Consider the following 10,858-nt stretch of genomic DNA (forward strand, 5'->3'; position numbering starts at 1 on the left):
ACGTTCCTTGTGTGATGAGACTTAAGTTTACAACAATCTCACAAATCTCTCGACCAAATATGCGCGTGTTACCGTGTTCGGATGAGCAGTTACCTTCTTGAGCACTTAATGAACTAAAATCATGGACCGTTTTTATATATATATATATAATCGGCAATCTGGTTACTCAACTAGGAAAGTTTTTATTGCTTATTGTCTCTGATGCACTTGACAACAGCATATTAAAGCGCTGCAGTCCTTCAAGATTTGAGTACAGCTGAAATCTCTTTGGGGAGAAAATTACAGAATGCGGGGTCGGGTATAGTACGATAATTCCGACCCGTTCGGTATACAACTTCAGGAGCGCTCATTAAATGCTTCCCGCATTTGAACTTTTCTTTTTCTGTAATTTTTTTGCGTTTCATTAGGCTTTTTTATAGCTTTGTCACTAGGTTTGTGCCTCTCGCTTCACCAAAGCTGTCTCCTCTAGACAAGAACAATATGTGCTGCTGAGTCCGGGAACGCTAACACCCGCTATTCACACTGTATAAACTTCCGTACCGTTTGAAAATAAAGCAAAGCACAAAAGAACAATCTCTCGAAGAACAAAGGATTTTAAAAAGATGTCAGCCATCTGACGAAGTTTGCTAGGAAAGGAGAGGAAATGGCACGCCGTGACAAGATTTTAATTAGCCAGTCAACTGCTGTCACTCCTATTTTGTTCTTCTTATCCCGCTAACGTAGCTCGCTAGGGTGTGATATTGTTATTACAGTGACCACTGGCTTCAAACAAATTTCGACAAACAAGGGAGAAGTTAACAACTCATCTGCTACATATAGAAAGAAAAGTCCGTCTTTCCCACTCCTTCTTGGAAGCAGCAAATAATTTAAAAAAATCATTTCAGAGTGGAGGCGACGCCTTTCTTTGCCTTTATAGTCTAGAAAGCGTGTTCTTTGCGGGTCGTGAAGCAGATGCTGCATTCTTGCTTAGAAGGCTTAACGACAGCATATGTTGCGCACTCTTTACACGCGTTCCCCTTTTCCTGTTCAGTTGAAACTTCTTTGCTTTGACTGTCCCAGATGTTACGAGAGCGTCCGGGCGCTAATAAACAAAAACGAAGGCCGAAAATTGGACCCTGAAAAAGCGTTCAATCATCGCGTGTGCCTGCTTTTTGACGTTAACGCGGGACAGGAAAAACAAGTCTGTTTTTTTTTCTCGTAGGCAGGCATTATTTACATGTACATTTTTCCTTTTTCTTTCTCCTGAGTGAAGCGACAGCTAAGCTTCGCCACCACGGCTATTGTACGTACTTTTTAGCATAGAGTTTCCTACAATATTTTAGGAAGCTCCGGATTTTTCAGCTACATTTGTGGTACTACTTTAGCGTTGCCTTGGTAATTATCATCATCCTGTCATGCCTACTACAAACAAAGAAATGCGATGTATATAACGTAACAGCTGCCACATTCACTCTTGAAACGTGTAACTTCGACCTGAAGGCTACAGCTTCAACAAGCAGCTCCAACAAGCAGCACCATCTGTACAAAGGTGTAATGTAAGTGCTAAGGACGCAGCCCTTGCGCTACGTCCTATGGTTCTCGGGAGAGACGTAAACAAACCGAAATCAGTCGTGCTTAGTAAAAGTTGGACAAGTTCTTTCTTGCATACGCCTGAATGATTCCTGAAAGAAGTTAAGAAACCCAGCATGGAAAAGAGAAAAATAAATGAGTGTTATCTACAAGTTCAGAGAGCACGACGTTTTTTTTTTTCTTTCCTTTTTTTTTTCAAAAAACCGGTGTGCGTGAGAGAGAGAGAGCAACAAGCTAGGCTGATAGAGAGCGCGAATTGACATCTTGCAACGCGCCCACATTCCCTTCTATAGAAATGCGTGAGGCGACGTGCCAGAGGCGTGCTGATTAATTTGTACGCCTTGTTCTAACGTTGCTCATGGAAAATTTTGATGCAGACGGGCCTGAGATTGTGGAGCAGCCACCATCGCAGGTGTCGGCCGACTTTGGCGAACCAGTGCAACTCGACTGCAAGGCGGACGGAAAGCCGCCGCCGTCCTACTGTTGGACGCGCGTGCGTTCTGGCCGTCTAGAAAGCATGACCTCCGAGAGCTCCCTCATGCTGGACCCGGTGCTGTACTCGGACGCCGGTAGCTACCAGTGCACGGCCACGAATCACCTTGGATGGAAGGAGGAACGGGCCCGCACCAGAAACATCCTGCTGACCATATCGGGTTAGCTCTTTATTCGCTTGCCAGTAATTTGGCGATGGGCCTAATGCGTACATAACACCGATTGATATTGTTTAGCATTTTGCTGTGCGCAACTACATTTTTGGCGAACAACTTCATGTGGCAACGAAGGGAATGCTACACAGGCAGTGCGCGCACGCGTGATAGTTCTCCTGAATGCGTTATTACATTCTTAATCAGGTTAGCTGAGGAAACTGAAAATATAAGTTGTCACATTTACTGCAGCGTTCAAGTAAAATAAGTAATAAAATACGCCGCTCAATGTTAAAACGTCTATGCGCGGAAACAATGCAAGAGACAGAGTTGAAACGACATGCACAAGCGCTTAACTTTGAACTCAAGCTTAGAGTATGTATCTCCGGCCGACCTGTCTACATTTTGCATCATTAAACGTTTCTCTCTCAGTCTTTTTTTCTGATGACACGATATTTATGCATAAACGCTCATGCGCAAGAGGCATAATGCAATCGAATGAATGACAACATAAACCAACAAGTTGCAATCGCATGCTATATATGAGGGGGCAAAATGCTAAAGTTCAATTCAGTTCTTTATTTGCAGACATAGAACATGCAGAAATATCAAAAATGGTTGGACCTATAGCCACGGGCTTGCTGAGGGTCCAATGAAATATGCATAAATATTGCAAGTACAAAGCAAGTAAGATACATCACGTGCATACATGTTCAACTAACGTGCCAGGATCTCTTCATCTGACATAACTTACACATGTGGCAGCTAGATAGCATAATTACTTGCTTGACAAAGAAATATATGGCACACTCACGCATGGAAGGTGCCCCCTTGCCACTTCTGCAGCTTCCATTATTTCTCTCCTCCACTGGTCAACATGCTCGTACAGAACGTCGCCCTCTTCAAACTCTGCTTCACAACCACAGCTCCCCGGGATGCCGTAGCTGTGTTCATCACGAAGGTGGTTGACGAAGGCGGTCATTGATTGCTGTCGTAATCAACACTGCTACAACATCCGTGGGAGATTGCAAGAACGCGTGGCGGTGCATATCAGAAGCTCTAAATGTAAAGCAGAGTTCGATAACGGTGCCGTCCTAGAAGCTAGGAATTGCACTATCTTTACTTGAATTTTAGTATTTTCTTCCCTACATTTTAGCGTACGTTTACCACTTGTTAGTTTGTCTTGTTCGTTTTTCTTTGGTTTTTCGTCCTATATGGGGACTGTAATAGGGCTCCTGCACATGGTTTTTTATGTATAAATTTCATGTTATCAGAAATAGTGCTATAGGTAAAAATTAGTGCCCGTGTATTTTGTATCCCCTCTGTCTCGTTCGTTTTTAACGCTCTAAGAAGTTTGATCATGGAATACCAGTTAGCCAAACGTTTAAGGAGACGGTCGCGTATATGACAGTTATCATGTTATCTTCCACAGTGCCTGGGCTCGGGATGCCCTAAAATCCTTGAAATGCAACGAAATAAACTTTGATCACCTAAAGCGGTTGGTTTAAGGAACCCACATTTAGAAACTATGCATTTGTCCAGAATTGTCTTCCTTAAAGACATTACCTCATTTAAACGAGTCTAACACTGCGCGTGTTTCCGGCACATCACTGCAATTGGCTAAGATCTAGTCACTTGAAGCCGCGTTGTCAAATATCAATATGTTTCATTGCGCCGCCACTTTATCGCTTTCCTTGCAGGCCGACCCGACGTCAGAGCGTTAAATAGAACCCTGACGGCAATCGTGGGGAAGCCTGTCAGGATCTCGGTGCTGGTCTGTGCCAATCCGCCTCCGACACGAGCTTACTGGATCGTGAGGCGCGTGCTTCTGAGTCCGGGAGACGCGTCCCACGCCCATTACGTCGCCAACAACTACAGTGTGAGTCATTCTGTGAGGATGGGGGGGGGGGGGGGCACTATCTTCGCCGCATTAGAGTAAAAGTGCTAGCGTGCGCCTTTCTGCATATGCTGAAGGCCTGCGCAAAGTGCGAACAAAGCTCGTTCTAAACGCTGAAGTCGCCGTTGTAGCCCTGCTACGCGGCGTTCGAGATTTACACAGGCTATTGAGGTGTCTGTCGCAGTGGAGCTGGAGACTTGGCGATGTAATAGGACATTCACAACCTTCGCTCTACTCCTCATGTTATACGTACAAAATGCGGCACAAAGTGCTAAAAGAATGAATACGAATTTATATCTTTAGTATGTTTTTATTATTGTGTTGAGTAGAATTAACTATCGGACACGTTTAAATCGGATCGGAATTGTTGGACCGAAAAAAAAAACGTTCTCGATCCAGCAAAGTACTTCTCGGAGTTCCAAGGAACTTAATGCATTGAAAAGAAGTTGTGGTGCGCATTATGCGAAGAACACCTAATCAGCTGCTGGTAGATCAGTAAGCAGGCAAATGCAGTAGAACGGGGCAGAGGTGAGTTAATGCCTCCGTTCAACCATGATTCGCTTGTTCCAGAGAACTTTTCTTTCTGCGTCCCTCAATACTAAAATTAACTACGGACTCGGCAGTATGCTTTCGGGAAAGAGTTTCGATAATAACAAGCGCTCTTCAAGTATACTGAAAGATCTTTGCGCATAATATAAGGCTCTTTAACATCATTCGAAAATTAGGCTAATGACAAGAAAATTGTTATTAATTATTTCACCTTGTGGTTTAGCTGTGATAGTGTTCATTTTTGTCCTTGAACGCATGCTGCAACTTTCGTTTCTCTCTTGTTTTTTTTTCAGAGTGCCGATACACCCTTTTGTAGAACCACGTCTCTAGATATCAGGTCAGTTCACCCCGACGACGGCGGAGAAATACTGTTCGTTGCTAGAAATCCCAAGGGCATCGACGATGCCGCTGTGCTTCTCAACGTCACACACCAGGCAAGCTTATTCTTCACTGAGGAGAGCTCCTTTGCAGGTAAGAGTCAGTTGCGTGTCTGTGACTGCCAGAGAAATAAGTTCAGTCTACACACTGTCGAAGTCGCAGCAGTTTAATATATATTATTGTCATCCTCAAGAAGTCCTCATTCAAAGCATTTGTTTCACTCCTTCTTTGCAAATCTCATCAAAAGGCTCGACTAATAATTGAGATGTTTTCTCATTTATTCACGAGCTACCCCTAAATTAGTGCCTCCGTTTAAGGTGACCGCTTGTTGGGCGAGTATATCGCACTGTGCGGATTCATGCGGTTCATGTGTCTGGTGAAGCTGACATGAATGTTTAGTTTTAGTAGTTAAACAAAGCGGCTCTGACAGCATTTAATTGAAATTGCCTATACATCCTATGTCCATTTCTTTAAGTTGCTCTCTGCCATTTCAGAAAAACCAAAACTCAGCTGGCTACTTCCAGCATGGATAAGCTTATTTTTGGCCTTTTCCGACCCACTGAGAAGTGGTGGAAGCTGACAGGGGTTTTAGGGTGAGTCCTTATACTTCAGACTGGTTATTGCGACGTCGATTGGACTACAAGGGTTTCACACACGACCTGAATTTCCCTCATGCAGGCATAGTTAACGAAAAAAAATATCTGCGTGCAGAATGCCCATGCGTAATTAAAGGAAGATACCCGCGATAAGAAGACGTTTCTCAAAGACGTCAGCTTTTATTGCCGACTACGAGTGAACTTAAGCTGTAGACAAAATATGCCAGAGTAACGTTACAGTGAGCTGAAAGAGATTTAAAGTTTATTGAAAACATCGTGATCGTTGGCACTTTACCGCTCATCTGCCATGTGTCTCCATTTGTCTAACGACTTCCCGTTTCCGTGTCGCACGCTGTCACGAATCATCAAGGCTAACGTAAATGCCTGTAGCCTTTGTGCACAAACTTTCAAAACGTATGACAAGACCTTGCGACAATGGAACACGTCCATAATAACTGTCAAGCCCTCAAGTCAGTTGACAAGACACTTCACGTATAGCAAGGCCGTCAAGCAGTAAGTGAAGAGGGAGAGGCCGCACTTCCTGGCGTGTTGAACTTTCTTTTTTTTTTATTCACGCAGCATGGCTCAGGTAACGGTGGACTTCCAATAGCATGTCATGTGAGGACATAATGATCTAGAAGACTAAAGGCAAGAGAAAAACTTGGATGCGTTCACTTCCTCGCTTGAGACGCGCCAGGCCCGCTGAACCCTGTTGTAAACATAGACTACTTTAGAGTGCCAGCTCATGTGCTCCTCACCCGCCTTGATGTTTACACTGTAGCACAGCCACTGAAACTTGTTTATTCATGTTTTCTCATGCGATGATGTTTGCACTGCCTAACAATAACGAAATTAATTATTTATCTTATTAACTTGGCACCGACGGCACTTAAGCCGTTGAGTACGGGTTCACATGTAAGCTCATCGTCTATATATGGTACGTTCGCTCGCTAGAAATGAAACAGGTCCACGTTTAATTTTATAGACAGAAGGTAGAGTAAGCAGTTCTTTACATAATATTGCGCTGTAGCTACTATACACGTTTCTAAGAAAATATTTTTGCAACTTTTTCTATAAATTCATATTTTAGTTCATTGTTTGCTTGTGTAGTACCTGCTCCATGAAGGCTAATTGTCACAGATGAAAGTAACAGTAGAGCTTCATACAACACACCTAATTCACATGCTGTATGAGGCTCCACTGTTGTTGTTTTTTTGCTTCCTTTTCTGTCTGAGGTGATTAACACAGATTGACCTGTCCTTGCATTTTATGAAAGTGAATTTCTGGGATGATTTGATTCTCATATGCTTTGTAAAAGCATGAAGATGTCAAGAAGTTTTTATGGTAGCAATATTTTCAGTCATTGCTTTGTCATTAGGTCTGTTTCACTTTTGGCCGAGTTGGCCTAAATCTCTCCATCTTATTCTTCTGTAGAGGTCATAGGAACTCCTAAGCAAGAAAATGCTGTACCACTTCAAAGGGGGACACCCTGCCAAAAGGACGCTATTGAAAGGCCAAGACCAAGGTAAGCGAAGCTATCAGAATTCTTAAGAAGTTTGGAACTTCAACCTCTAGTTGAAGTCATTCGAAGAGAATCTCTTGCTGAGAGAGTTGAGAGCTATAATGGGGGCGGAGTCACTGCGCACGGCATTCTATCGCGTCATCCCTCGCGTGAAGGGGGTAAGCGTCGTACTGCGTAGACTGTTTTACTACACATATCTTACAGATCGGCCCACATTTTTAAAGAGTGCACATACACACGGGAACGGACTACATTTTGTCCTCGCAAGCTTCGGGATCAGACCACACTTGTAGGTGGCACAACCTTCGGAATTGGCTCATACATTTAGACCGCACTACCTCCGGGATCGGCCCATAAAAGAGGCGTTAAATACACATACCCTATATGGAGCAGTGGTAAGGGGGGAGGGGCAGCGGTGAGGAAGACATTGTCTTTAATACCATCCGAGCGTTCGCAAGACTTCTTGACTGTGAGCTGTGCAATGGGGACCCAACGTTGTTGATTAGTTGCTATAGGGTTGGGCTGGTAAGCACGAGGTCGCGGAATCAAACCCCAGCGACGGCGAGTGCCTTTAATTGGGGGCGAAATAGAAGAACACTTGTGTACTGAGATTTAGGTGCACGTTGAAGAACCCCAGGTGATCCAAATTAATCCATAGTCCGCCACTACGGTGTGCCTCATAATGAGATAGTGGTTTTTGCACGTAAAACCCCATAATATAATTTTTTTTTTGTGCAATAAGGCTCGTCACTGTAAAACCTCGTTACTTTCTACCAAAAGGGTGTGTGTAGTCAACTGTCATATTCAATCTCCATAGTTTTATTAGGCCAGGAGCGCGAGAAACGCACGACCACACAACCCAGAAATGGTTTAATGCGAGAGCATTACTTGGCTCATTGTGCGGCGCCATCGTCATCTGAAAGCCAGGGCTGAAATGCGGCAAAACGCGTAATCTTCATCTAAGTAAAAAGAACAGTGGTCACAGTGAAGATTTTATCCTCTACCCCACTGTCACTCCTACTGCTCCATAGCCGAGCACGCTAACCAGTGGGCCACCATTGCAGCAGGCGACAGTGATGAATACCTACTAGGCTGCGCACGTGGTTGGCCTCTGCCTGGCGAGCGATTCACTAGATGGCGCACGATAGGAGTGGTGCCACTGTCGGCACTGTGGAGTCTTCATATTCTGAAGTTGTATCGCTCGCGTCTGCGTCATCACGTGAGACAGCAAAGCGTGGCCGGAGGTGCCCGGTTCACTGCCGAAGAAGTACCAGACCATCGCAACGCGGCGAAACGTGCGAAGCGAGCTGCTGCAGCGAAAGAGCGTTCACCACCGAAGCCCCCGACAACGCGAAAGGACCGAGATACCGCTTCGATCGCAAAGCCATGCTACTGTCGATCAACTTGGACCAGCAGATGCCGTCGCCGGAGCCGATGGTAGAGGACGACGACGACGAGTAAGATGCAACGCGTTTCAGGTACCCGTTCGGGCGACGACTACGGCATACCCCCCTAATATTTGAGGTGGAGTTCTCCTACGAACCCGATGAAGAAATGTAGTGTCAACACCAAGGTGCCGCTCAGAAAAGTGCTGTCATCGTTCGGCGAAATGGTGTCATCGCGCTGAAACGTGGTGTGATCGAGAACGAGCACTCAACGCAATGTGCGTGAAACACTACTTCAGTGAGAACTCCGCAAAAATTCAGCTGAGAGATCATAATATGGCCGATTTGTGGCCTTGCGTTGTTGCGATCTCATAAGCAGCAATAACACTCGGAAATATAACGCGAATAGCACTAAACTGAGCAACATTTCGCTGCAACACTAAACTCAACGCATAACTAAGCGACAAGTAACGCCCTCGCATTTACACATCATAAGACTTGCTTAGGTGCCTTATAAGTCCTTTTATCTGGATGCCTCTGCCTGCAAAAAGATGGGAGCAGTTCCATAGCAGAAATCTTTCAGAATGCAGGAATCTGAAAAAAGAGCCTAAGTACTTTGTGGTCTCAGCATGGAGTCCAAAACAGATGTGTATTAGACGATCCATTATAGCGTTTTGACTTCAAACCTCACGCTGAGACCTCTAAGCATTTCAGTATTTTTTCCATTTGATGCTGTACAGGAACTTTTCTCGGCAGATGTGCCTCTACTAATGACGGACCACCCCAACCCGAAACACTCAGCAACGCCTACAGCAGAAATAAAAAGGCGCTTAAGGCGTGTTAGGTTTAAGTATGATAGAGACTGTACATCGTCCGCAATGGCGTGTGATGATCAAGTAACTTTTCTGAACTCCAGGCAGTACGCCCGAGAGTCCTGACAATCTGATTGCTATGTGGCTCTCACTGTCTGTCGTCGGTTGCGTGTTTGTAGATCTATTTCATTCGCTTCAAGCGCTTAAATTATTTAAATGGCCATCTCTACATTAGCCAGCGAACGCTGATTAACACACGTAGCATTCATGTTGATCAACCTGCTTGTTTATCAGAGTGCCTGGTAAAAATTACCCTCCTTGCAATTTATTTTTCATTGGTCTTGTTACCGAGAAAAAAACCTTCCACCGTGCTACTAATATAGTGCTCTAATTTCTGGCTTCAATTAGGCAGGAAGCGTTAAGCCAAAAAAGCTAAATGCTGTGAAAGTCATGTGACTGACTATATTTCTGTTTCTTTACAGTCTTCAACTTCTAGAAATTTAAAGTGCGGAAATATTGACTGGCGACTATCTGCAGGACTGATTCCACCAGTGCATTTTGTTCTGAAGATCTCTCAGCGATCGGGGATTGAGCTGAATCGACATAGCTGATAATCTGTGAAAGCTACAAATGGACCTGCAGTGTTTTTGTCGGGCAACCTGTAATAAAGAAAATGAATGTATGGTATCTTGTAAAGGTTACCATGTGCGTGCTATTTATTCCTTCTTTTAATTGCAGTGGAATGGCGGACCAATTCCAAGTACGCTTCCAAAGTTATTCTTCAAGTTATCATTCGTTACGATGACGCATTCTGCTGGGTGCATAAGACCCCTAGAAGTACTCCTTGAATGCACACGCTGCACAGGCACTACAAAATGCACGACAGACATTACACCATATGATCAAAGCTCCTCTCAGGGATATAATAATGCAAGTAATTCGTCAAATGATTACTTATCTCACTCAAAGTTAGACTGAGGGGTTGACCTCCCAAAACAGCACAGTTGGTTATAAGGGGCGTCGACCTGAACGGCTGTTCAATACGACTGTTCAAATGTGGAATGTTGACATCGGAAATCGAACCTACGACATCATGTTGAGCAGCACAACAAGATACCCACTGAGCCACAGCGGCAGGTTACATTTTGTCAGTAATAAAACGCAGCACTAGATCAGTTCTACACCTTTATATTATTGCGAAGCCGCTAATACAAAAACGAAAAGCTTGGAAAAGGCGTAAGTGCAATCATATATTTAACAAGGAGCTAGTTCAATGCTTCTTTTTACGAATACAAAGATACCTTCCCAACAATATACACACTCACTTAACAGGGAATTCCGAACTTCGATGCAAAATTCCCCGACGCTTTCTGTGTTGTTGTTGTCGTCGTCGTCGTCGTTCTTTTTTTCTTTTCTTGCTTTTTTTAATGGCGTACTAAACAGAATTTATTATTATATTTTTTTTTGTTTCAACAGGAGAAACCGTGACACTGAGAAAAAAAGAAA

General features: G+C 44.1%; 1 protein-coding gene across 2 annotated transcripts in view; it reads left to right on the top strand.

The window, feature by feature from the left end:
- Positions 1-10,053, top strand: part of LOC126532137 (cell adhesion molecule 3-like) — a 105,379-nt gene extending 95,326 nt beyond the window's left edge. For both annotated transcript variants that reach the window (XM_050179819.3, XM_072288430.1), the window contains 6 exons: positions 1,947-2,222; positions 3,914-4,092; positions 4,953-5,130; positions 5,532-5,630; positions 7,068-7,158; positions 9,835-10,053. In XM_050179819.3, coding sequence (XP_050035776.3) covers positions 1,947-2,222; positions 3,914-4,092; positions 4,953-5,130; positions 5,532-5,617 — 719 coding nt within the window. In that variant the 3' untranslated portion in view covers positions 5,618-5,630; positions 7,068-7,158; positions 9,835-10,053. The remainder of the gene's footprint in view (positions 1-1,946; positions 2,223-3,913; positions 4,093-4,952; positions 5,131-5,531; positions 5,631-7,067; positions 7,159-9,834) is intronic.
- The last annotated feature ends 805 nt before the right edge of the window (positions 10,054-10,858 follow it).

The sequence above is a fragment of the Dermacentor andersoni genome, chromosome 5, assembly GCF_023375885.2.
Source record: "Dermacentor andersoni chromosome 5, qqDerAnde1_hic_scaffold, whole genome shotgun sequence".
In the NCBI taxonomy this organism is placed as follows: Eukaryota; Metazoa; Arthropoda; class Arachnida; order Ixodida; family Ixodidae; genus Dermacentor; species Dermacentor andersoni.